Source organism: Bos javanicus, chromosome 1, assembly GCF_032452875.1.
Source record: "Bos javanicus breed banteng chromosome 1, ARS-OSU_banteng_1.0, whole genome shotgun sequence".
In the NCBI taxonomy this organism is placed as follows: domain Eukaryota; kingdom Metazoa; phylum Chordata; class Mammalia; order Artiodactyla; family Bovidae; genus Bos; species Bos javanicus.
The window spans coordinates 65,638,787-65,665,898 of NC_083868.1; the positions used below are offsets into that span (position 1 = coordinate 65,638,787).

Here is a 27,112-nt window from a genome sequence, read left to right on the forward strand (position 1 = left end):
TAACGATAAGTCAAAAAATAAATGAACAAACAAAAATGACTAAATAACGAGAGAAAATGACCTTTGATCCCATGCAGTTCCCAGTGTAAATCTGGAAATTTGGCTGCAAATTTGGTTCAAAACTCTCTTGCAGTCAGCCCCAAAAGGTACCAGACCGAATCCATAAGATAATTCACTCTGCTGTATTGCAGAAACCAACACAAGAGTCTAAAAGCAATATCCTCCAATTAAAAAAAAAAAAAAAAAGCAAAGCACTTTTGCTACTACAATAGCACAACTATTCTTTAAAGAGGTCTCTGTCTGTATAACATAGTCAACTGCCATATCCCTCCAGTAACCACAGTTGTAAATTCTGTAGGTCCTTAATGGTGACAGATGACACAATATCAAAATCGGTCAATTAACTTCTTATAGACTTAATTTGCACCCTTAATTCAGCAGTTTCAGAACTGTTTTTATTTGGTCAGTGAGAAATAAGGCAAAATCCATCACTATTACTGAAAAGAAGTCTTCAAAACATACACCTTAATATAATGAATTTAAGAGTACCACATGTCTACATGATGAACACTTGAGAAACTGCAATGTCAACAGAGGCAGTATTATTTTCTTTACACAGAGCTGTTGTGATTAAGAAAAGTTCAGCAGATTAGAATACAGATTATTTGGAGATTAAGAGATTAGAGTCTAGAATTATGAAGCTAGGAATTTCTTCTGAATAAAGCAGAGTATCTTCTTCCAGGCCTGTACCAGCTTGCTCCCACTGGCTTGACAGTCATCTCACCTGGATTCTTTTTATCTTCAAGACTATGGCTCAGTTACTTTTAGCCACAAGAGACTCAGGGTAAGGTTGCATTCACTGGCCTCAAAGGCAGAAAAGCTGGTTCGTGATTAGTATACATCTAAAATACTTGACCCCACAAAAACTATGACAGAACTGATTCTCTTTCTTCTCTCCAGGGTAGGACAGGAAACTTCTATTACTGTAGAGTGGAGAGGAGTTACTATTAGTGAAGGGAGTGTGGAAGAGGATTAGATACCCTCTTGGAAAAGAAATCCTGTGAATTCTGGAAGATAAGATGCAGGTCCCTTGCTTTCAGCCAACCACTGCAATCTGGAGGTCTGGCCAACCTCTTAATCCACCTACCTTTTGTTGTGATTTAAGAAACCAAAAGAGGAGTTACTTTTCCCCTTTGCTCATAATTCCCTGCCCTCAACTGGTGTTATTATTCTATCAAATCTTGCTCTCCTCTTAAAACCAACCAAATTCCCTCTAATATCTTTCTTTTAAGTAAAGCTTTGCCTGACAACTTGAATCACACTGGCCTATAATCCATTGTTTCTCTGGGATATAACTTATCACATTTTATTTTTTTAATTTTAAAATTAATAAATGATTTAAGTGACTTCCCTGGAGGCTCAGAGGTTAAGACTCTGTGCTTCCACTGCAGGGGGCATGGGTTCGATCCCTGGTGAGGGAACTAAGATCCCACATTCCATGAGGTATGGCCAGAAAGTAGGAAAAAAAATTTAAGTAAAAAATAAAATTATTAAATTATTTAAATTTAAGACAATATATTGTGGGATCTTTCCATGTCAGATACAGATCTATTAATATAAGATGTTGTTCCTAGGGGACACAGATGGTATATGTTGGTCACTCAGTTGTGTCTGACTCTTGATTCCATGGACTCTAGCCCACCAGGCTCCTTTGTCCACAGAATTCTCTAGGCAAGAATACTGGAGCGGGTAGCCATTCCCTTCTCCGGGGGTTCTTCCCAACCCAGGGATTGGGCCTGGGTCTCCCGCATTGGCAGGTGGATTCTTTACTGTCTGAGTCACCAAGGTGGTCATGGATCTAAACCAAACAGGAGCTCATATGTTTTAACTGTGAAAGCAATGTGGAAAGAAAATTTGGTTCCTTGCAGTGCTTCCTACCATTTTTTCTCAGTCATGGCACATTTAGAGAATACTAATATTTGTGTGTGACATGGGGTATGGTAGAGCCAGCCCAGGGGCCTTGGCTGCTCTGAGAACTGAGGGGATCACCATCTCAGTACACCTGTACCTTTTCTGCCACACACCAGTTGGGAGTTTATGCAATGAAGCAAAAATTTCCCAGTGGTCTAATTTTAAACAGGGACGGGCTGTGGGGCCTATCTTATGTTGACCTATTAGACAAAAGAGCCAAATATTTAGATCTCTAAATAGCTAAAAGAAAAATGACTCGAAGACAGAGCTATGAGGAGGGAAATTTTTTTCTTGGGAGATTTACTTATAAAAGGAAATATAATACAGAAATTAATCTTTGTTCAATAATAATACAGGAATACATCCTATTTCACTTTACTGCACAATGTCAACATTGGGTGAACAATTTAACTTGGTCAATATTATACACAATGCAGACATATGGCCTTGTGAAGGAAAGACAAACAGTCCTCTAATTTACCAGTATGCTGAATCATTCTACATTTTCGTTCCAGTTCAGGACAATAAGATGATGCTGGTAAGAGTCAATAACTGGAATGCAAAGGTTTCTGATAGGGAAAAGTAGGGAATCAAGAAGATGACAGAGCCTTAAAAGTAATAGTAACATTTATGTGGGAGAATATTAGTAGCTGGGTGAGCAAAATGACTCAGGACTTTAAGCAGAATCTCCTCAGTTTAGTGCATTTTATGGGGGCTTGAGGGTAGTGCATGAGTACAAAAAGAGCTAGGAAATATGGAAACATAAATTGTTTTAAGGAGGGAATTAGGTATCTTAAAAAAAAACTATTTGAATCTAGTAGGTTTCATCCTTCACTTAGAGAACACTGGTGATAGAATAAACACGTCAGCAGGTCTTGAGCAATTATACAAACAGATAAGAGAGATCAAAACAAGTATTATTCAAGCTGTGAAGTTCAGGATGAAGGAATAAAAAGACAAAGCATTCTGCAAAGAATTTAAACTCTCATGGTACATAAATTAAGTTTAAAAATAACTTAATTGAAGCCATTACCTTATCAAAAAACCTACTGAGCTTGACAGCATTGGAAGAACCTGCAGCTAAATACCGTGGATTTGTGCAATCCTAGGAGATAAAACGTAAGATCCACAATTAAACGTTAGGAAACATAAGCTTTTTGTTAGTCATTACTATTCCTCTTGCACATTTCTATAATAAAATATTAGCCATCATACTCTCAAGTAATTTTTCAAATTATGATACACAGAGCAAAAAGGAAAGTGCTAAAGGAAGATAAGGCCACTTACTCTTTGTTATTTAGGCAATTTTAGAGGACACTGAACCAATGTATTCATCATCAAATAACTTCATAAAGGAAGACAGGATTGGTAATGTCTTACTAACAACAAAACCAAGATACTACTTACATGACTTACCTATATTTACCTTGAAAAGCAGAAACAGAGCTATCAAAAATAAATAACACTTCACTATTTAATACAAGTTGTTTACCAGTACTCAACTAACTTAAGTACTGTGAAGTTCTTAGGAAAAGTAGGAAGCATGAAAATTAGGAGTAAAGGAGTAACAGTTGCGAGGGTTTCTCACTCACTAAATGCAAGGCACTACATCCTTGGTGGGCCATAAAGATAATCATAAACAATAGATATACTTGTGATAATAATAAACAACAGATAATAAGTTTATTTTAAAATATCATTATTATTTTTAATAGTAATTAAACAACAGATATTACTAGAATAAAAAGAGGAGAAAATGGGGCTCTGAAAAGATAAAATAATCTGAAATAGTATAATGATAGTACATTGCAATGATTAGTAAAGACCTTAAATGGTTCACTATCCTTTTTCTGGAAATCCAATGTTGAATTGCCTTCACTTGTCAGTACTGACTTGCCACCTCAATAGACTGACTACTTCGATTTTTACCTCAAATGCCACTTAAGACCCAACCATGGGGATATGATACAGGCTTCTTTGCAAGGACAGTATTTAATTTTTCGGTTATAAATCATCTGTGTTCCTTGGGACCTAATTATTGTTGGATTTATTCTGACTGTAATTTATTCTGATAAATAACCACATGATTCCTTTCCAATATATTTTATAACAATCATCTATTTTACCAATATACAACATTTAAAGGCTCACATTTTAAATTTTGGCTAGAAGCTAAAATACATTTTCCAAAACCACAAAAGAAAAAAGAGACTACAATAACTTTTCAAAGATTGTAGAGTAAAAGAAAAATCAGAAGTCTTGGAAGCTAGCAGGCTCTGAACCTGAGTATCTATCTCAATATCTCTAGATTGTGTGACATTGGTTAGGTTACAAAACCTTTAAAGTTAAGCTTACCAATCTGTGAAATGGGGATAGCAATACTCATCTTGTAGGATTTTTGTGAAAATTAAAGGAGATAATGCATGTCCAGGACTTCCCTGGTGGCTCAGATGGTAAAGCATCTGCCTACAATGCGAGAGACCCAGGTTTGACCCCTGGGTTAGGAAGATCCTCTGGAGAAGGAAATGGCAACCCACTCCACTACTCTTGCCTGGAAAATCCCATGGACGGAGGAGCGTGGTAGGCTATAGTCTATGGGGTCGCAAAGAGTTGGACACGACTGAGCAACTTCACTTTCTTTCACTTTCTTATTGCATGTCCAGCACATAGCAGGTACTGAAATATTAGTTTCCTTCTTTCTTCATCCCAAGAAAATGCCATCAGATTGAATTTTTAGACACAAAAGCACTTAACATAATAAAAGGTAATTCTATATACGGATTAAATAGACTGAAATATTGTGTAATCCGTTGTATTTGAAATAATGTTTGAACATTTATATAGTAGCTGGGGCATATAAAAGACAAACCTTAAGTAGATATGTTTTACAAAATGGATATTGATTACATAATCATCAGACTGTTAAGACTTCAGAGATGATACCACATAGAGCTAAAGTACTAAATACAAAAACTAAATCAAATATCAAGCAAAAAACAAAACCCCTCCAAAACTTAATTCAACAATTTCAAGGTGACCAGATTAGAGAAATCCTATAATTTTAGGATGAGAATTTTAGATCTCAAAGAACTATAAACTATCTGCTACTGATCATGACTGAGGTCAAAGCCTGAAAACTAATAGCTCTAAATCCTTGCCTAAGCTTGAGAAAGAAATCTTAACTAGGGAAGATGCTTCAGAATGATCACTTTGAAGTAAACACGTAACAGAGAAAAATTTGTGCTAGACATGATAAGCCTGGTGGTGATTTAGTTGCTAAGTCGTGTCCAACTCTTGCAACCATGGATTGTATCCTGCCAGGCTCCTCTGTCCATGGGATTCTCCAGGCAAGAATACTGGAGTGGGTTGCCATTTCCTTCTCTAGGGGATCTTCCCAACCCAGGAATCAAACCTCGGTCTCCTGCATTGCAGGCAGATTCTTTTCCAACTGAGCTATGAGGGAAGCCCACAACAAGCCTGCTGCTGCTGCTGCTGCTGCTGCTAAGTTGCTTCAGTCGTGTCCAACTCTGTGTGACCCCATAGACGGCAGCCCACCAGGCTCCCCCGTCCCTGGGATTCTCTGAAGCCTAGCAGGATTTAAAACAATAAGTAATCGCCTGCCTGCTTATAATTTAAACAATTTGCCTTTTCTCCCCAAAACACAAGATAGCTTTGATTCTATCTTTGAGGTATACAATTATGTTAATTCTTACTGTTTAATAATGTTAAGTAAATTCATATAGGAACCAAAGATGTTAGCATTAATACTGTTAAATCAGTTTTCACTTGAGACTTTATATATACTTGCTGAGTCTTTTTGACTACTATCTCTTTTTGAAAAGCTTATCTAATTTTCCTCCTCATTTTTTTCTTCTCTGCATCCTCAAGACCCTCTTGTTTCTTCTGTGCTCTTGAAAGTGTACACTGATCGAAGGCTTTAAGTACATTGTATGTGAACACTGTGGAGGCCACGTGTGCCGAAGTACCACTGTTTGAGTACCTTTACATCTTGTTAACAATTAAAGATGGCCCTGCCTTTGCACGTACAATAGGAAAAGCACATAGCTAGGTGATTGTCATAGAAACTCACAGGTACAGAAACAGACACATTCTAAAATACATTAAAAGTAATTGTTGGAACAAATTAAGCATATTCAATGGCAAATTTCCCTTTGGAAACCATATTCAAAAAAAGTAACCTCAGTGCTTCTTCAAGAAGGACATTATATATTCTATGTAATAGGAATTCTCTGGACTATGATGGTCCAGTCCTCACTACCTGGGACATAATGCTGGCAGCTGAGGAAAAAAAGGCACCTCCACTGCAAAGCAGATTATAAAAAAACAACAACAGCGGAATGTCAGGCAGAAGCTACTCAGTTATGGGGGTAGAGGTGGGGTTGAACCTAGCAGCGTTCACCAATGTTGAATCACAGAAAAGGGCTCAGAATAACCTGAGTCGTTTGTTAAAATTACAGAATCCAGGTCCTTCTGTCACACGTTATGAATAAAAAGCTCCAGTTGTAGGGCACTTTTTCAAAAATTTTTTCAAATACTGTTGGTAATATGAATATGAAGTTAGGTTTGGGTACTTGGTGATCTAGATGATTTCTAACAATTCTTTTAGATCCAAGATTCTAAATGTTAGTTGAAGGATAATTAAGTGGAAAATAGGTTTAATTGTAGAGCACAGGCTCTGGAGTTAGAGCACCTGGTTCCACCTGGGTAACCTTGGTTTAGCTACTCCTCTCTGCTTCTAGTCTTCATTTTAAAAATGGAGGTATTTATAGTACCTATCTTCTAGGATTGATGTGACGACGATGCATGTGAGACAATGTACATAAAGTACTAAAACAGTGTGCTTGGCACTAATAAGTGCTTAATAAACGTAAGCCCTTAGTTGTATAAAACCAGCACCACCATGGCTGAAATACCAGTACACTGATATGTTGTAGAAATCCTACTTGTGAACAATGACATATAAACCATGACTGAAACTGCTGGCCAGGATCATTCCCTCAGCAACACTAACTGGCTTATATGAGAACTTTCCTAGCCTTTTTAAAGTCTAGTTTTAATTGAGCTAAATATCTCAAGAAGGGGCTCAATGGTGTATATATATAAATATACATAAACTAATGGTTATGAAGCACTCCTAGTTTACAGTTTGCAATTTTCTCATTTATATGTCTGTTTCCCTTTAAGGTAAACTCTCTAGTTTAAGAAGCTAAGAGGCTTTTCTAAAGCAAGAATAAACAACGCACAGTATCAGTGACCACGCTTTGTCTTCTTAATTATTTTGATTTTGGTGTGATTTTTTAAGATATTTTCAAGAAAAAGCCTGTGACTTACATTAGAACAAAGTCTGAACATTGCAACAGATCAGCACACAAGGAGGCTGTGCCCATCTCATAATCTGTATGGCTCCAGTCTTCACTACTGTTTGGACTAAAACCCAAACGCCTGATTCAAATATAAAGCTTCTTCTCTGAGTATGTAATTTGTGAAGTCTTTGATTTTGCCTTTTCCTGATAATAAAACAAGCATGCATTAGTGAAAATACACACCAAATTGATCTCTTCTGCATTGAAATCCTCAGCCAGGAAAGCAGTCCTAGTTAAAACTTCATGACGCTTGTTTTCATGAATCTGATCCAGTTTAGTCCCTATGACCAACAGTGGGATTTGGTTATCAGCAAACTGTTCCCGGTCATAATCCCTGTGATAAATAATAATGAAGAGGTGAACAGAATTTATATTTTCTGATGTAGATGTGTAATATTTAAATGTAACTAGCTTATACTATTTTACATATACTTCACTAAATCTTGCTCACCCATCACCTGAAAACCTACTTTTCTCCCAATTTCTTATACATGCCTCTTCATTTTTCAATCAGTCTTCACCATCCTTCAAGTTCCAAGTATTAATTCAACTACTCAAAATTTGTCCCTGGGTCTTTAAGGACTACTTGAATAAACTGAGAGCCCACCAGGTATATGAAAATAGGTTGACTGACTTCTAAAAAGTCTTCTCTGTCTTCTAAGGCTAATAGCTGAGGAATTTTTCTGAGGAGATATACAGAGTGGATTCAAGCCTCAGTGGACAGAAAATCCAGGAACCTAGCACACAGTCAAGCCTTTTGGCAGAGGGGAATGCCAAGCTTCTGGGTACCTTCTGGAGTACACATAAGCTTTACATCCACCATACTTATTTCTGTCTGTGAATAGCAAAGAAAAATAGATCATATCAGGAAAATAAGAAATAGGAATGCTGAGGCCAGAATAAATCAACCATAGCTGATGCTATCCTGGGGAAAGATGGATTCAACCAATGGAAAGGGAAAGAAACAGGAAACAGCTTAAATGTGAAATGAATAGTAAAAGTAAAGAATTAAGCAACAAATAGTTGTCTGTCCTGACATGAGAGCCATGGAGTCACAGGACAGGCAGTAAGAATCACTTGGGGTCGGTGGCCTTGGGTCACTCTATTACTGAAAGGAACATAGAGCTCAATATTATTCAGTTAATATAAATTCTACTCACGTATGAAAAATAAAACAGATTTGGATTTCTGACATATTATAAGCTCAGTTTATAACAGTCAGCAAAATCTGGTTGCAACACCTTATGTTAGTAAATCAATATTGCATAACCCAACCAATACAAACCAGGTGAGCACAGCTTTTTCCTTCTTTTGGTATTACTTTTCTTTCTCTTTAAATAATCTAAATCTTTTGTGTATGTGTGTGCAAAATTACCAAATCATTTTGCCCTTCACGATAACCTTACAGAGCCTCAATTACTGTTCAGCCTTGGAGCACAATTGTTTTGAACTATTTTACCTCCCATTTCATAAAAATATTATCATTCTAATTACTGCATCAAAACCAATAACAGTTTGAGTTCAAGGCTTTTGTTTCTTCTTACCAACATCAATGCTGACTTAAGAGACATGGTCCAAAACTGAAAATTGCTTTATTAGAGAATAAAGTTCTTTAAAAAAAAAGTGCATGTTTATTTATTGGGTTGTACCAAGTCTTAGTTGCAGTGTGCGAATTCTTATTTGAGGCATGTGGGATCTAGTTCCCTGACCAGGGATTGAACCTTGGGTTCCCTGCATTGGGAGTGTGGTGTCTTAGCTACTAGACTGACAGGGAAGTCCCAAGAATAAAGCTTTGAAAGTGTCTTCCTTTAGGACTTTTCTGCCCCATACTCTAACTTTGGCTTACATACAAATTTTTGTATGTATTTTAACAAACATCATCTTTGACACATATATTTCTGTCACTTGCAGTCTTTCATAATCCCTTGCAAGTTAACACACATATGTTTATTGTATATATGTAACATAACATATATGTTACATGAAATATATATATAAATATATACACACACAATCTGTTCTCTCATTTCTTTTTTTAGCTTTCCTTTTCGCTCATTTTCTTTCATTAAATCTTATATCCAATTTGAAATTTGGTAATGAAATCCTTTTTTTCTTTTTAAATCATTAGGTAAAAAACAAATCAGGAATTTTATCATGAATGGATAAGGCTGATAACACCTTAACATTAAAAGAGACAGATAACCAGGTTTTCGTATTATACGTACAATACCACTTTGGTAAAAACAAAAAACCTTGCATCTTTCAGACTACTGTATTTATCTACCATTTTGGAGAAGATAAGAATTCAGAAAAACAAATAATTTGGAACGAGACACTCAGATACAAAAGTCATCCTCAACTAAACCCTCACAACGTTATAACTAATTCAAAGTGAATCACAGATCTAGAAGGAAACCAAAAACTATAAAACTTCTAAAAGAAACACAGATTAGGCAAACAGTTGTTATACATGATTCTCAAAACACAATACATAAAGGAAAAAAACAGAGAAACCAGACTTCATCAAAATGAAAAATTACTGTTTTGTGACAGATACTGCTAAGAGAATGAAAAGACAAACTACAGACTGGGAGAAAATATTTGCAAATCAAACATCTTACAAAACGGTTATTTTGGAAGGTACATTCTTGTGACTGCTATAGCATTTCAAACCAATTGTGAAGTAATTTGGACTTACCCATTTGTTACCAAGACTCCAGTTGGCACCAAATCCCTATTTAGAGCTTCCAATGACCAACGGTACAAGTTTTGGGATGACTTCTTATTTGTTAAGTCATGCACTAAAATAATGCCTAAAATAATCAGAGAAAATAGTGTCAATATTTTAACATTTCCTCTTCATTTTGCAACTGACAAAGCATTAGATTCCTTAATGAATGCATTCTGGTATGACTAACAAACTCAGACATGATTATTTAAAAATTTCCTCTGTAAGTTCTTGCAAATAATTAACTAAATTTTTTTCTTTGTCAGTTATATAACTAAAAAAAAATTCTACAAGGGCTGACAAAAATTTCATTAAGCTTTTAGAATGTCTTTTTTCCCTTCATTAAACACTTAATGAGTGCCTACTCTGCCTGGTCCTAATTATACAACTACTTCATCAATGAAAAGAATCAAAACTACTTTAAGTATATAGGAAATTATATTCATTCAAAAAGATTATTTTTCTACACTATGCATCTGTCATAGACATCATACATACACCTATTATTTACACTTATTAAAATATTTAATAATAAAAATTTATTTAAACGGTATTGATTTAATTTGATACAAATTCCTATTCTTTAGCTGACAAGATGTTTTCTTGTAGGTTACCTGGACCTAATCAACTTAAAAGTCTAGTCATTTAGTTCTTTGAATTAATGCCTAGCTATGTAAGCTTGCTCAATCTGTAAGAGATTTAGTTAAAACACAGCAAAAGAAATATGCCATAAGGAGATAGGAAAAGACAGTTAAGAAGTATGAATAGTAGAAAATAGATGGACTTTCTAGAGATTGAGCAAAACTGTAAAATATAATGAGGTTGAGAAGTACAATTAAATAGAATCAGCTAAGATCCTAGACAGAAAGGCAAAGCAGGTAATTATGATACAATATATACAATAGAGGAAATGTTTTAATGCCTAGAGAAATTTAGAGTATCACTTTGTGGTCAAGAGACTATATGTTTTTAAACGAACCCCAACTCTTTCCTATATTACCCAGATTCTACTGTGAAGAAAGAATGTGAAACTGACGATTCTCCCATCTTCAAGATGTAAGATATATAGATATGAAAAAAGAAGGGCATGAGAGTTAGAATGATTTGGCTCCTCTAGGTTTTATAGACACTACAACTAAGGTGCTTGTGCAAGTGATAGCTGACTAGTTCCAGGTGGCTCAAGTTAAATCTGTATTTCTCCTGGCATCTAGAACAAACAGAGATCTGACACTGGCTCCCCGGTCCAACTGCATTCACTCTACCTTCTCAATGAGGGGCTTCAATACGCATTAAGGAAACAAGGATAGACTGAAAAAGGAATAAAGAGCTACTATTAAAAATTATAGCTAATATTTATTCAGTATTTATGTACTACATATTGTGCTTTCCGTGTGTCATCTAATTTGATTTTCAGAACAGTTCTATGAAATAAGAATTATTATCTTTATTTTATACATGTGGAAACAGGCTCAGAGAGGTTGGTAAGTGGGGCAGCCAGGATTTGAAATCAAGTAATCTGACAGTAAAAGACTGGAGGAAAGCAGAATAAAGTCACTTTAGGGCAAAGGAATGGCAGATACTTTCTCCTCTCCTTATTTCCTAGGTATAAATACAAACATGAGTGGGTTTGGCTGAGACAGTGAAAAAATTACAAAGGCCTAAATGAGTTATTAGATGTTTTGAGGATCTCTATTTATGGCTTTTGAGTTTTTAAGGGCACTAAGCACCCTTTTCCTTATGTTCCTTCTTTCATTTGGGCTGAGAGTCCATGTTTTGTAGACTATGAACTAGAAGGGACACAGTGAGGCCCAAAGGAAAGAAGTCAGGGTGACAGCTGATCAGAATAGGTGCTAAATCTTTAAAAACTGAAAGCGAGAGACACTTTACAGGTCTCCTTTAGGGATTATCAGCCTTAGTCATCACAGTGGGAAGAGGCAGGATACTGAGGGAAGAAAGTTATTGCTAAGAACAGATTGTGTATTTGATCGGAATGATCCTTATGCTCTGTTTCTTAGAAAACTAAGGATGGTAGATTGAGTAAAGAACCTTGAATGCCTCTAATAAGAGAAATGTTCCAGAGGCAGGCTCAAAGAACTCAGAAACTGATCTTTCTCTTTTTTTAAAAAATTAAAGTATCATTGATTTACAATACTGTGTTAGTTTCAAATGTACAGCAAAGTGATTCAGATATATTTATACACATATACATATATATATGAGATTCTTTTCCATTGTAGGGTTATTACAAGATCTTGAATATAGTTTTCTGTGCTATACAGTAGGACCTTATTATCTATTTTATACATAGTATTTGTATCTGCTAATCCCAAACTCCTAATTTTTCCCTCCCTACCTTTCTCTTTGGTAATCATAATTTTCTTTTCTGTGTCTGTGAATCCCTATTGAGATTGTTCTTAACAGGGGTTATTATTTTTTTATATTTTTTAATATAAATTTATTTATTTTAATTGAAGGCTAATTACTTTACAATATTGTATTGGTTTTGCCATACATCAACTTGACAGAAAAAACTGAAGTGTCCAAATCCTTCATAATAGAAACAAAGATTGCAGTTCTTGAGTATAGTTCATGGAAGAAGATGGAGGAAGATTGTGCTATTATATAAACTAATATTACCAATGATTACAATAAAAGTACTTTCTAGAATCACTTTCACTTTCTTTCACTTTCAATGGGTTAGCTCCAAAAGTAGCACTAAATTCTGAAAAAATAGGTATACATCAAGTAACAAGGATTATTTTTTAAGAAGCAGGACTGTATCTCAGTCTTACCTGTAAAACTAACACAGGGTGTATGAAATTACTTCAATAATATTCAAGGAAGACACAAATCACTAATGGATAGTAGGTATAAAAAAGATAACCAAATAAATATGGATGTAGATGGACTTCTTAAGTATTTACTAAGTTTACAACTCAGAATTCCATGAAGTTTCTAGGATTTGAACAGTCCTTAACTTTATTATTTATTTATAATTTTTATCCTAATTCTTTCTCAAAAAGATCAAACAGCAAAAGTGTCATTTATCCAAACTTCTCTTTGCCAAATCAGATTGATACCAATGTTGACAAGTCATTTGACCAACATAATAAATCAGGCCTCATTTCTTTCTCTCCTGCTCTTTAACATTAGTCACCTAACACTATACCAGTCTTAGCTGTTTTTTCACTTATATACATTATATTAATACATGATATTATCATGTACTTTATCATGTATTATGATATCATATATTAGTCACCATGTTTAACTATTTTGTTTCATTTATGAATATTTTGTTTCTTCAGTTAGATTGTGACACTTTCAGATAGAATTCTGAGTTAAATGCAAAACAGTTCTGATACAACTAACACAACTCATCCTGTATTCTATAGTATGTATCCAGTGACAAGAGCCTCCTCTACTTTTTATAGTATCTACAAAACCTTATGATATGGGAGATAAGATATTGAAAAAAGAATATAAGTAATGAAGATGGTACTGAATAATTACAATGCTTACCTATTATTGAATGAGATCTAAGTATAGTATAAATGAAGCCCAATTAATAACTAAGCATCTATCAGAAAGGAAGGGTAAGATGCTAAATCTGTTGGTATATCAATCAAAGAGAAGCTGAAATTATATTTCACAGTAAAAAAAAAAAGGTAAAAACTGAATTTAAAAAATATTAAAAAAAAAACAACTAGAGGTAAATCATAGGTGCCAACAGTTTAGTTCCTTGACACACAGTAGGCACTCTATGAACTGCAATCATGTCCTATTACACACTTCTATCTGGAAGTCTGCTCCAGGTGTTTGTACATAACTGGATGAAATTTCTGCACCCCTGAAAACATCCTTAGGTAGCTTTTATAATTACATAGGCCTCTCTCTAAGGAGCAGATGAAAGAAATCTCAGTATCTCTGTGACATCTGGCTTAGACCATGAGACTCCTAATGGTACACACTCAGTTGACTAAAGCAACAGCAAGCACTCCCAGGGGACAGTGTTTTGAAAGTTCTATGTTTTATGTCGAGTACCAAGAATACAATTTTATGTCTCAATATTTAGTTTATGACAATAATGTAAACAGAGGCACTTAGACAAAGCAAATATCTAATGTTCTGAAATACATAGTCAGAATCTAGAAAACATAAACTGGAATGTGTTATGCAGATTTAAGAGCTGTGACTATACTATATCTTTCTTAAACTGAGTCCAGCATTCCACATCAGATGATCTGAGACCACTAAAATATGGTAAAAATAAAAAAAGCTTTACCATTTACAGAGTTGTAGAATACTGCTCTTGTGCTTTTCACACTGCTGGCACTGCCCACAGAGCCTCCAACATCCCATAATTCTATATAGTAGGTCTTCTCTTCTGGAGTTCCTTCTTTGTAGTCATGAACCTAACAAATCAATCCATCAGAATAATTATTATAGCCACTAAGAAAACTGGTAAGCCTCCTCATTCCAGCTTAAAGCACTGGGCCTTTCCATATCAGCAGCTTACCCTCTGACTCTGATTACCACCTCCCGTCTTTTCAGCTTCTCTCTACTACTCCAACTCTAAAAATAATTTCTGACCCCAAAGGTTCCTAAGGTTCATTGTTCCTAACATCTTCCAAAGTTCTCCCTTCCACTTCCAAATCTTCACTTCCTTCCTAACAAAGCAAAAGTTCCACTATTTGTCATTTTTGTCACTCCTTTCCCACCCCCCAACATAGTATTCACCAAACATTTCAACCTTGATTATATCCACCTTTTCCTGTATTCCATGTCTGCAACTGAATATAATGTTCAGAAAAATATAAATTCAAGCTAACTGGATTCACTTCAAATTCTAGTCTACCTTTGAAGCTGTCCCTTAGTCAGTTCCATAGTCGATTTCTACTTTTCCTCTCCTAGATAGCTATTTCACACTTACTCCTCTTTTTCAAATTTCCAATAACTCTCTCCTATCCTCAAGCACAGCTAATAAGCTTGCTTCCCAAGACAGAAGCAAACAGAAAAGAATGTCTACAACCTGCTCTTCCCTTATCTATCTACTCTCTGCATCTGTACCCATATAATCTACTTTCCTTGCAGCTCTTATAGATAACTGTCTGTGTCCCTAAGGCCAAATCCCCTTCTTAAGCATGAAATCCCATTTCTTCTTTCTTATCAAAGAGGTAGCTCTATCAATTCTCTTTTTCATCATCAAATTTTTCCTCTCTGTTGGTTAATTCCCACCATCAAACACTGCCATAATTTTTCCCATCTTAAAACTTGACCTCATGTCTTCCCTTAGCTACCATACCACTTCTCTATTCCTTTTTATAACAACAGCCCTCCAAAGAGTTGTCTCTTCTCAACTGTCTCTGGTTCTTTTCTTTACATTCTCTTTTGAACCCATTCCTTGTCATACCTTTTGTCTCAATCACCCCACGGAAATATTCCTTATCAAGGTCACTAATAGTCTCCATATTGCTAAATCCAATGATCAATGAACAGTTTTCATCTTACTCTACTGTCTGATAAAACTAATCACTCCTCTTTTAGTACTTTTTTCACTTAACTTATAGGATATCATATTGTTCTGCTTTTCTTCCCACCTCACCGTCTAATCCGTTTCTGTCTCTATTTGGGTTGTCCTCATCTCTCTACCTTCTAATTGTTAGAGTGTTCCAAGGTTTAGTTCTTGAGTCTCTATCAACACCTGCTTTTTTGACAATATCATCTAACCTTATGATTTAAAATGTCATAAATATGTCGATGAGCTTCCCTGGTGGCTCAAATGGTAAAGAATCCGTCTGCAATTTACATCCATGCTGGATCCATTCCACCTCAGACTTATCAGTCCATATCACCAGACTGCAATTGGGATGTCTAAAAGGCACCTCAAATTTTACATATCTAAAAATAATATCTCAGTCTTCCTCCCAAACCCATTCTTCTCCCGTTTTCTCTACTTCAGTAAGAGGCAATTCTAGCCTTCTAGTTACTTGAAGGGCCAAAAACTTAAGATTGAATTCTTAACTTAAAACTTAACTCCTCTCACACTACATATCTGATTTGTCAGCAAATCCTGTTGCTTTTGTCTTAAAAATATACCCAAGACCCATTCATTTCTCACCATCTCTACTATTAATACCCTCAAAGCCTCTATCCATCTCTTTGCCTGTATTAAGGTAATCATCTAACTGCTTTCCCCACTAGAGCCTCAGTGACTCACTTTCCCACCACTCTCCATTTCTTCTGCATGTAGTGCTACGGTGATCATTTCAAAATGCAACTTAGATCATATTCCCCTTCAATTCAAAACTCTCCAATGACTTTTATTCAGAGTAAACTCTGAAATCTCTCTCTCGTGGTCTAGACTTTATAAGCATTTATTGCTTGTACCATATTATTACTCAGAAATGAAATCTGATATACTCCAACCTTATCTATTAGAATACAGACAAGAACTAGATTATAACATGATGGTTCAGGGGTGTACACCAGAGTCTTTCAAGAATTTGTCTGTTTTAGAAATATACATGCCAACAAACGCAAAAAAAGAAACAAGTGGCACTGCATCAAGTAAAAGAGCTTCTATACAGCAAAGGAAACAAGCAACAAAGTGAAAAAGCATCCTATGGAATGGGATAAAATATTTGCAAATCATATATCTGATAAAGGGTTAATATCCAAAATATATAAAGAAATCATATAATTCAATAGCAAAAACACCCCCAAACAACCCAATTTAAAAACTGGGCAGAGTTTTTCAAAGAAGACAAATGGTCAACAAATACCTGAAAAGTTGCTCAATATCACTAATCAGAAGGGAAATGCAAATTAAAGGTATGAGACAGCACCTCCTACCTCTTAATATGGCTGTTACCAAAAAGACAAGAGGTAACGAGTGTAGGCGAGGACGTGGAGAAAAGGGAACCCTTGTGCACTGTTGATGGCAAAGTAAACTGGTTCAGCCATTATGGAAACATAATAAACGTCCCTCAAAAAGTTAAAAATAGAACTACCAAATAACCCAGCAGTTCCACTCCTGGGTATATATCCAAAGGAAATGAAAACAGGATACTAAAGAGATTATCTGCACTCTCATGTTCTACTGCACAACAGCCAAGACACGGCAACAATTCAAGTGTCTGTTAATGGATGATGAATGAACAGAGAAGATAGGATATAAAACTGTGGGAAGGGAATATTCTTCCATTATTCAGCCACGAGAAAAAAGGAAATCCTGCCATTTGCAACAACATGGTTGGATCTTGAGGGAGTTATGCTAAGTGAAATAAGCCACATGGAACAACAGACTGGTTCCAAATAGGAAAAGGAGTTTTGTCAAGGCTGTATATTGTCACCCTGTTTATTTAACTTATATGCAAAGTACATCATGAGAAACGCTGGACTGGAAGAAACACAAGCTGGAATCAAGATTGCCAGGAGAAATATCAATAACCTCAGATATGCAGATGACACCACCCTTATGGCAGAAAGTGAAGAGGAACTAAAAAGCCTCTTGATGAAAGTGAAAGTGGAGAGTGAAAAAGTTGGCTTAAAGCTCAACATTCAGAAAACAAGATCATGGCATCCGGTCCCACCACTTCATGGGAAATAGATGGGAAAACAGTGGAAACAGTGTCAGACTTTATTTTTCTGGGCTCCAAAATCACTACAGATGGTGACTGCAGCCATTAAATTAAAAGACGCTTACTCCTTGGAAGGAAAGTTATGACCAACCTAGACAGCATATTCAAAAGCAGAGACATTACTTTGCCAACAAAGGTTCGTCTAGTCAAGGCTATGGTTTTTCCTGTGGTCATGTATGGATGTGAGAGTTGGACTGTGAAGAAGGCTGAGGGCCGAAGAATTGATGCTTTTGAACTGTGGTGTGGGAGAAGACTCTTGAGAGTCCCTTGGACTGCAAGGAGATCCAACCAGTCCATTCTAAAGGAGATCAGCCCTGGGATTTCTTTGGAAGGAATGATGCTCAAGCTGAAACTCCAGTACTTTGGCCACCTCACACGAAGAGTTGACTCATTGGGAAAGACTCTGATGCTGGGAGGGATTCGGGGCGGGAGGAGAAGGGGACAACGGAGGATGAGATGGCTGGATGGCATCACTGACTCGATGGATGTGAGTCTCAGTGAACTCTGGGGGTTGGTGATGGACAGGGAAGCCTGGCGTGCTGCGATTCACGGGGTCGCAAAGAGTCGGACATGACTGAGCGACTGATCTGATCTGATCTGATCACTTATATGTGGAATCTGAATAAAAGGCTAAACTCATAGAAACAGAAAACAGAAAAGTGTTTGCCAGGGGTTGCAGAGGTGGGGGAAATAGGGAGAATTTGGTAAGAAGGTGCAAATTTTCAGCTTTAAAATAATAAGGTCTGAGGATATACAATGTGGTGAGTGTAGTTGGGAACACTCGGCTGTATAACTGAAATATGCTAAGAGAGTAGAATGTAAATGTTCTCACCAAATAAACACGTGAGGTGATGGATGTGCTAATTAACTGGATGGGAGGAATCCTTTCACAATGTATAAGAATATCATCACAATATACATTTATCTTATAATTTTATTAATCATATATAAACAAAGCTGAAAAAAGTCCTTAAAAAAAAAAAAAGAAATATACATGCCAGACTTACTGAATCAGTTACTTTTGGGTCCAGTGTTTGGCATGCATAATTTGAAAATTCTTCAAATGATTTTGCTATAACCCCTAGGAATTAAGAATCACTGATTTTATAGAAAGTTGAAACTATTTTGGTATCAGGAGGCCCGACCATACTCCTTGACTGTTACTGATAATCTCTGATATCTTTGAGTCTCAGCTTACTTGCTTATAAAATGAAAATGAAGAAGTTATATTATGTGTATCAAATGGCTCTGAATTAAAAAGTAAGACAGCTGAGTAGAATGAACTGGGAGATTCGGATTGACATATATACACTACTGATACTAAGTTTAAAATAGATGAGAATCTACTGTATAGCACAGGGAACTCTACTCAATGTTCTGTGGTGACCCAAATGGGAAGGAAATCCAAAAAGAGATACATGTATACATATAGCTGATTAACTCTGCTGTAGAGTAGAAATTGGGCTTCTCTGGTAGCCCAGCTGGTAAAGAATTCACCTGCAATGCAGGAGACTCCTGTTCAATTCCTGGGTTGGGAAGATTCCCTGGAAAAGGGATAGGCTACACACTCCAGTATTCTTGGGCTTCCCTGGAGGCTCAGATGGAAGACCTGAGTTCGATCCCTGGGTCAGGAAGATCACTTGGAGGAGAGCATGGCAACTCACTTCAGTATTCTTGCCTGGAGAATCCCACAGATAGAGTAACCTGGCATGCTGCAGTCCATGGGGTTGCAAAGGGTCGAAGACAACTGAGCAACTGAGCAGAGCATAGCACAGAGTAGAAACTAACAATGTTGTAAGGCAGCTGTACTCCAATAAAAATTAATTTTAAAAAGATAGCTGAGTAGTTAAAATATGTATCATAAAATACATGTACTATATTTAACAGAATGCTTCATACTTTTTACTTAATGACATTCTTTTTTTTAGATCCAAATCATTATGTCCAAGGAAAATTTTAAATAAATAAGATATTCTACAGATAGCCACAATGACATTAAGAGAAGACAATGATTAGAATGGCAACAAAGAGGACAGGAAACACAAATGACAATACCAAATCACAGTAGTTGTGGACCACTGTGGTAACAGAAAGTAATTCTGTAGAATGTGATACAAGTTATCACTATTTTGCAATTATATGCATAAATAACATAATAAAGGATCATGTTAAATCATCAATAAAAAGATTAAACTACATGAATTCTGTTTTTAAAACAAGAAAATGTTTAATACATTTGATCAAGATTTCTAAGCACAACCACTGAAATGAACAATATGAGATATTACAAGGCATTAGTTATCTGGTATCAAAAAGCTCAACCATTTTGATGAAGCTCTCTTGATCCTGCCACCTTCCCTGGCTCCAAAACCAACCAGGACTGGTTAGGTACTCCTCCTATTTGCTCCATAATATGCTGCACAGTTCTATCATTTCACTAACCACACTGTCATTTATCTGCCAGTATCTCTTCTATTAGATTCCTGAGCTTAAAAGCAGGAACTATATTATTCAACTTTGTAAGCCTAGAACATAGCATAATACCTAGCACATATTAGATATTTGGATATGCTTGGTTAAATCAAAGAAAAGATTCAGGGTGTCTCATCCTCTAAGGTTTTATTATATTCTGTTTATTATTTTACTGAATTCCAGTGCTTCTCAAGTACAGTTCTGAGAACAAACTAAATTAGAACCAAAAGGAAGGCTTATTTAAAAAAAAATATTCTTGGACAACTCCTGATGCCTCCGGAGTAGGGCTCAAAAATCTGAATTTTGAAAGATAGCTCCCTAGGTAATTCTGATACATAATTAACTTGGACAACCATTTAAGTACATCACTTTTGTCTCTACTGGTATTTCAAATGTCTAATGTTGCCTCCCCTAAATGACTGTAACTCCTTCCATAACAGCCACCATGTAACACAATTTGCAGGTAGCATGCCCTCCTAGCCTTGCAATGTACCAAGTCTGTTAGGCAGTTCCCTTCTGGCAGTACGTACTTCAAAATTGGACTGACCTACTCATCTATACTCTTCACCACAAAATACTTTCCTTAATCAAATCTTTTCATGTTTCCTTCCAGAATTAGAAGAGAAGATGCTCTTCTTCCTTTCCAAACTGCTGAATTAAACTAAGTTTAACTTACTTCAAATGTAATGAGTCCTACGAACTTTAAACCACAGCTTGCAGCTATGACATTGTATCTTTTATATGGGTAAGTGATCTCCAAGGGAAAGCATGACATTATAACAAGTATTGCTCTTGACACATTAAGTGGTACCTTGCTGCTACACTAAGAGTTCAACATGATGGAGGGTAATGCCAAACTCTAAGAAATGTGTTTTATATTTAAATCAGGTCATCAGGGATCCAATACTTAGTCATGACAGACTTTACAGCTCAGAAGGAATGGTTTTTCTCAACAGGCAGCAACAGTATGTGCTGATCATCAAATGGGAAAAGGAACCATACTGTAACTTTGGTCCTTCTCATTTACTCACCTCTTTACTTTTTATTGGAAACCAAGTCAAGATCAAGTATAACAGGTTTTGTCTCATTTGAAGAGTTTATTCATTGTTTGTAATTTATAAAAAGAAGAAACAAATTTAGTAAAGAAAATGACACACACCAGGAAAGAGCAGTGTATGTTTTAAATGTTCTTTAATAAGTTTGGTTTGATATGTGTGCCTGTAAACTATTGTTAAAGACAGGCAGGAAGGTAGGAGTCTTAGGAGACAGTTGGGAGAAAAGACAGGACAGAAAAAAGTCAACAATGTGAGTGTATCAGGGGAACAGGAATTGAATTTGCCTCATTCTTTACAGTGTCTGATACCCAGGAGGTATGCAATATATATACTGAATGAACAAATGAATGAATGAATGAATAATATCATGAAGGTTTCTGCTAACTGTTTTGCCTTCAGCCAAGTTCATTTCCTCTATTAAAAAAAACAAACCCTTCACTTTCCCCTTCTATTCTGTACTCACTTACTCTTTTACTTAACTTCTAAACTTTGTGAAAGATTGATTTAAACCTCTGTCTATATTTTCTCTCTGCCTACTCACATCATTTGGTTTCTATTAACATTCCATTGCATTTTAAAAGGTCAGCACTGTGTCATTACCAAATGCAGTTTTTCCTCTCAGTCATTATCTCTCTATACTATTTCACACTAAAAATCAATCCCTCCTTCATGAGAGTCTTGTCTCTTTTTTGCTCTTGTGATTTTTCATCACCTTGGCTATCCCTCCTCTCTCTTCCTTTTTCTGACCCTGCTTTTCACCATCAACTCCCTAAATATACCTCAAGGCTCTCCCTCAGCTCTTCTCTTTCTAAATTTTCCTTTCTGAAAACCTCATTAGCTCTCATGGTTCAAGATTATCCCCACAGAGATGATTCCGTCTCAGAATTTTCTCTTAAGCTTCAGCACGTCAAATGCTTTCTCAGCAGCTTCAGGTGGATAGCTCATAGATCCCTCCATTCATCATGTCCAGAGTAGAATTTCCATTTCCTTCTCTTTCACCTGTAATATATATCCCCCTTCTTCAGGAACAGTCCAGCTGTCTGTTGCCCAGGCTACCCATTTAATCATTAACACTCAGTATAATTTTGTTCCTCACAAGCACTTCACTTTTTCTCATCAACTGCTGTAACACTTATATTCTATACAAGAGCTATTCCACAGAACTTTCTGTGATGATGGAAATGTCAAATATAATAATTATCAGCAATATGTGAGTTCTGAGCACTTGAAATGTGGTTAGTTAACTAGACAACTAAATTTTTAATTTTAGTTCATTTAAATTTAAATCTTCACATGAATCTAGTCATTACTATATTTAACAACACCAGAATACCTTTTTCTTAACACCATTCTGGAACAAAAGGTAATACAAAATAGTGATCAAAAGCACAGGCTCTTGAACCAGACTGTCTGCATTGGAATTCCATTTCCATTACTTTCTGGCAGTGTGAACATGAACAAAGCAGTTAAGACTTCTGGGCTGCAGCTACTTCATGTGTCAGATAGGGAAGCTAACAGTATCTACCTTGACAGACTGTGAGCATTAAGGGTCATGGATTAATATATTAAATAGGTGCCTAGTCAAAGTAAGCACTAAAAAAAATGTTAGCCATCATTCAGTAATACTATTATTTTAAAGATCATTTATATAAACCCTTGGCCCACCTACTTGTTCCCAGCTCATATTCTTAGTGTTAACAAGACTGCCTCTAAAAAATTTTTTTCTCCCTACTGCTTGCATATTGTTATGCTGCCCAAAAGGAATTCAATAAATATTGATTGTATGCAATGTGTAAATTAGAGTTAAAAATCCCATTAAAGTAAACTAGAAATGACAAATCAATTTCCTTATTTATAGTTTGTGAAAATATTAAATTCTGTAAGTCTTATTTTCATAATTAAGCACAGCCATGCATTATATTGGTCCCATTAGACTTCGGGCAACAAAATAAGAACACAGTAATGAATGAAGGATACCACAAAATAAAACTTTTCTCCTTTTTTCCTTCAATTCAGTTATGAACACTTCTGCAGTGCATACTAAATCCAAAATGTTAATAATTACTGAATACATACTTTCTATCCCTGGGTTGGGAAGATCCCCTGGAGAAGGGAACAGCTACCCACTCCAGTATTCTGGCCTGGAGAATTCCAGGGACTGCATAGTCCATGGGGTCACAAAGAGTCAGATATGACTGAGCGACTTTGACTTTCACTCACAGACTTCAACATCATTAGCTTCACCCAGCACTTGGAATTAAACAATTATATTATCACCTTTACCATCTCTGTTTTTAGCTGGCTCTTAACAGATGTGAAATGAGCTAAATGGGGCAACTGTTTTTAAGAGTTCTGAAGAGTGTATATTTATGGATCTTTACTGATTCTGGATATCCTCATCATAGGTTTCAATTAGAGAGAGGCTGTAATTGCAATATAAAAGCTGCTAGAGAAGAATGTGTTCTTCCAAGTTATCTGGATAAAAGTCTTATTAGATTTAATCATTCTTGCTAGAAGGAAGAACTGTTCACTTTGTTATAACAACAGTCAAAATAAGTTATATGTCTATCAGAACTTTCCTTAAAATTATTGTTTAAAAATGCCTTTTACTTATGCTGTCACTCAAGAAATGCATTTTTCTCAAACAAGACACATCAACCGGCCCAATTCAACGAAGAGTAATAAAAGCAAGGTCATTTTCATCCCCACATGCTCCACTCTTCCATAGTAATACAATTCAGGCCAGCCTGGCTTTAAAGGAGTCAGTAACACACTCATTCCTGGAGAAGGAAATGGCAACCCACTCTAGTGTTCTTGCCTGGAGAATCCCAGGGACAGAGGAGCCTGGTGGGCTGCCATCTATGGGGTCGCACAGAGTTAGACACGACTGAAGTGATTTAGCAGCAGCAGCAACACATTCATTGCAGTAAAATCTGTCGCATTATTACATGACACCATCTTCATCTACTATGGCCTTTATTCCAGACTCCCTTTGGGTAGTTTTACATCTTCTCCAGTGTTTCCTGGAACTATGGAGGGAGCTCAAAACTCGGCAGTCTTTCATAAGCTAACTCAAGGAAACTTTAATTTCACTTTCTTCAAAAGCAGAGGTTTCTGAAGGAAACCTAACTGTATCCTATTTACAAGAAATACATTATAAATATAAGGGTATAGGAAACATAAGAGATAGAAGTAAGATATACCACAAAACATTAACTAAAAATAAATTGGTTTATATAATATAGTACTATTAGCTATAGTCACCATGTTGTATCTTATATCCCCAGAGCTTATTTATCTTATTATGGGAAGTTTGTACCTTTTGACTACCTTTACCTGTAATAACCCTCCCCTTTTTCCACCCCTGACTCTGGCAACCACCAATCTATTCTCTGTTCCCATGAGTTTGTTTTTTTCCAGATTCCACAACTAAGTGTGCTAATACAAAGACTGTCTTTCTCTAACTTATTTCACTTAGCATAAAGCCCTCAAGGTCTATTCTTGTTATTTCAAAAGGCAGAATTTGCTTCTTTTTTATGGCTGAATAATATTTCATTGCATATACATTTTATCCATTCATTCTTTAATGACACTTAGATCTTAAAAATTCTCATGAAAACAAGAAAAAAACCTTACACGTTAATAAAGATATTGTAATAATTTCTCAATATAGACATGTATCAAGTCATTATGTTCTACACCTTAAACTAATGCAAAGTCACATGTCAATTATATCTCAATAAAACTGGGGGAAAAAGTGGATTTAGCTGTTTTATTACCAGACAAAATAGATTTCAAGGTACAACGTATTACTGGATACAGAGAGGATATATCACAATAATAAAATGTTAAATCCTTCAGGAAGTTTAAACAATCTTAAATTAGTACACATCTAGTAAAAAACCTCAAAATATATAAACAAAAAATTGGCACAACTAAAATGAGGAATAGACAAATCCACACTTAAAGTTGGAGATTATAATACTCATTCCTTAGCAACTGATGAAACAAGCAGACAAAGAAAATCAGTTGGGATAGACAAGATTTGAACAAAAAGATTAACAAACTTGACCTAATTGATATAGTTAGAACAATGCGTGCCAGCAGTTACAAAACTGCATTCTTTTCAAGTGCAAATTAAATATTTACCAAAATGAATTTGCTTTGGAATGAAGCAAATGTCATCAAATTTCAGAAAATGGAATCATATATCATATGTTCTAAACACAATGAAAGTAAGCTAGAAATCAATAATTTAAAGGTAAAAAAAATTCTCAAAGCTGGGAAATTAAGTGGTACATTTCTAAACAACCTATGAGTCAAAGAAGAAATCATAATGGAATTTAGACGGTATTCTAAACTGAATGATAATGAACAAAATTTCAGAGAGGCAACTAAAGCTGTGCCTAGATAGAAAGAAATTTAGAGCCTTAGAGCTCTAAAAGGAAGCCTGAAACAAACCCAGCGAAACAACCACCTAGTGCAAGAAGTTAGAAAAAAACACAGCTAATTAAACCCAAAGAAAGTATAGACATCATAGAGTAAAGAGCAGAAATTAATGAAATAGAAAATAAACATGTAGTAGATAAAATCAACAAAGCCAAAAACTGGTCCTTGATAGACTCTGGAAAGCCTGACCAAGAAAATAAGAGAAAAGCCACAAATTACCCCTATCAGAAATTTAAAAAAAGAAATATTATTACAGATCCTACAGATAATGAAAGATGACAGAGGATATAAAAATAAATTTTTTGACAATTTACACAAAATAGATACATTATTTAAAAAACATGCTACCAAAATTGATTTGGAAGAAATATATAGTCATTTTCATATTTTCTTTAATGTTATTTAAAAACTTCCCACAAAGAAAACTTTAGGCCTGGAGGTTTTAAATTGTGAATTCTTCCAAATACCTAGGGAAGAAACAAAACCAAACTTAAATAAAGTCTTCCAGAGAACAGACACAGAAATAAAACTTGCCAACTCATTTTACAAGACTAGCATAATCCTGATACTAAAATCCCACAAGGAGATTATAAGAAAGAACGGTGATAGGCCAATGTTTCTCATGAGTTTAGATGTAAATATTAGAAAAAAAAAGAGGGCTTCCCTGGTGGCTCAGAGAGTAAAGAATCTGCCTGCAGTGTAGGAGATCCAGGTTTGATCCCTGGGTCGGGAAGATCCCCAGAAGGAAATGGCAATTCACTCCAGTATTCTTGCCTGGGAAATCCCAGAGACAGAGGAGCCTGGCGGGTTATAGTCCATGGAGTCGCCAAAAGCTAGACACGACTGAGTGACTAACACACTAAACACACTACATTTGAAAGAGTATTAGCAAACTGAATCCAGTAATATTATGAAAAGAATACATCAAGACCAAGTTGGATTTACTCCAAGAATGCAAAGTTGGTTTCACATTTAAAGATCAATCAACAAACTTACCATAGTTAAAAAATAAAGAAAGGAAATTATGATCACCATGCAAAAGCACCTGATAAAATCCAACACCAGTTTGTGATACAAACTCTCATCAAAATAGAAAGAGAAGGTAACTTTAATCTGATAAAGTATATCTACAATAAGTCCTATAGCAAATACCATATTTAACGGTATTACATTAAAAATTTCCTGAGACTGGGAATGAGACAAGGATGCCTGTTAGCACTGCTTCTAACTAACACTGTTCTGAATGGAAATTTAGCCGATTCAATAAGAAAAGGGGAAAAACCCCCAAATAAGACAAAACATAAATTACATGAGCAGACTGGGCTCTGTATGGATAAGAGGGGCAAGTGGAAGCAGGGCAGAAGATTGAATTTTATGTTCAATTTCAAATTGTAAAGCACTAGACCGTAA

The 27,112-nt window shown here is 35.7% G+C and overlaps 1 protein-coding gene across 1 annotated transcript in view; it reads right to left on the minus strand.

Moving 5' to 3' along the window:
* The window catches only part of RABL3 (RAB, member of RAS oncogene family like 3), a 46,328-nt gene that overhangs the window by 2,139 nt on the left and 17,077 nt on the right, over positions 1 to 27,112 (minus strand). The window contains exons 3-6 of the mRNA XM_061400999.1: positions 14,369 to 14,498; positions 10,054 to 10,168; positions 7,539 to 7,689; positions 3,005 to 3,076 (exon numbers count right to left, since the gene is read on the minus strand). Coding sequence (XP_061256983.1) covers positions 3,005 to 3,076; positions 7,539 to 7,689; positions 10,054 to 10,168; positions 14,369 to 14,498 — 468 coding nt within the window. The remainder of the gene's footprint in view (positions 1 to 3,004; positions 3,077 to 7,538; positions 7,690 to 10,053; positions 10,169 to 14,368; positions 14,499 to 27,112) is intronic.